A 218-nucleotide genomic window follows, 5' to 3' on the forward strand; every position below is an offset into this window, starting at 1 on the left:
CCACTGAAGACGGTGGAGAGCCGGCGCAGGCACACAACTCGCCGTCTTCCTCAGCAGCAGCAGCAGCAGCAGCAGCAGCAGCAGCAGCAAGTGCAGCACGAGCAGCAGCAGCACCAGCAGCAACAACTGCAGCAAAAGCAGCAGCAGCAGAAACAGGGCAATCAATCCAAAGAACAGCCAGCAGCAAAGCTGCAGCAGCATCACCTTCTACAGCCATA

At 58.3% G+C, this 218-nt stretch overlaps 1 protein-coding gene across 1 annotated transcript in view; it reads left to right on the plus strand.

The window, feature by feature from the left end:
- EMH_0021810 (uncharacterized protein) overlaps positions 1-7 on the plus strand; it is a gene marked incomplete at both ends in the record, with an annotated part of 741 nt that extends 734 nt beyond the window's left edge. The window contains one exon of the mRNA XM_013501844.1: positions 1-7. Coding sequence (XP_013357298.1) covers positions 1-7 — 7 coding nt within the window.
- Between the last annotated feature and the right edge of the window lie 211 nt (positions 8-218).

This window comes from Eimeria mitis, genomic scaffold (assembly GCF_000499745.2).
Source record: "Eimeria mitis Houghton genomic scaffold, Emh_scaff773, whole genome shotgun sequence".
Classification (NCBI taxonomy): domain Eukaryota; phylum Apicomplexa; class Conoidasida; order Eucoccidiorida; family Eimeriidae; genus Eimeria; species Eimeria mitis.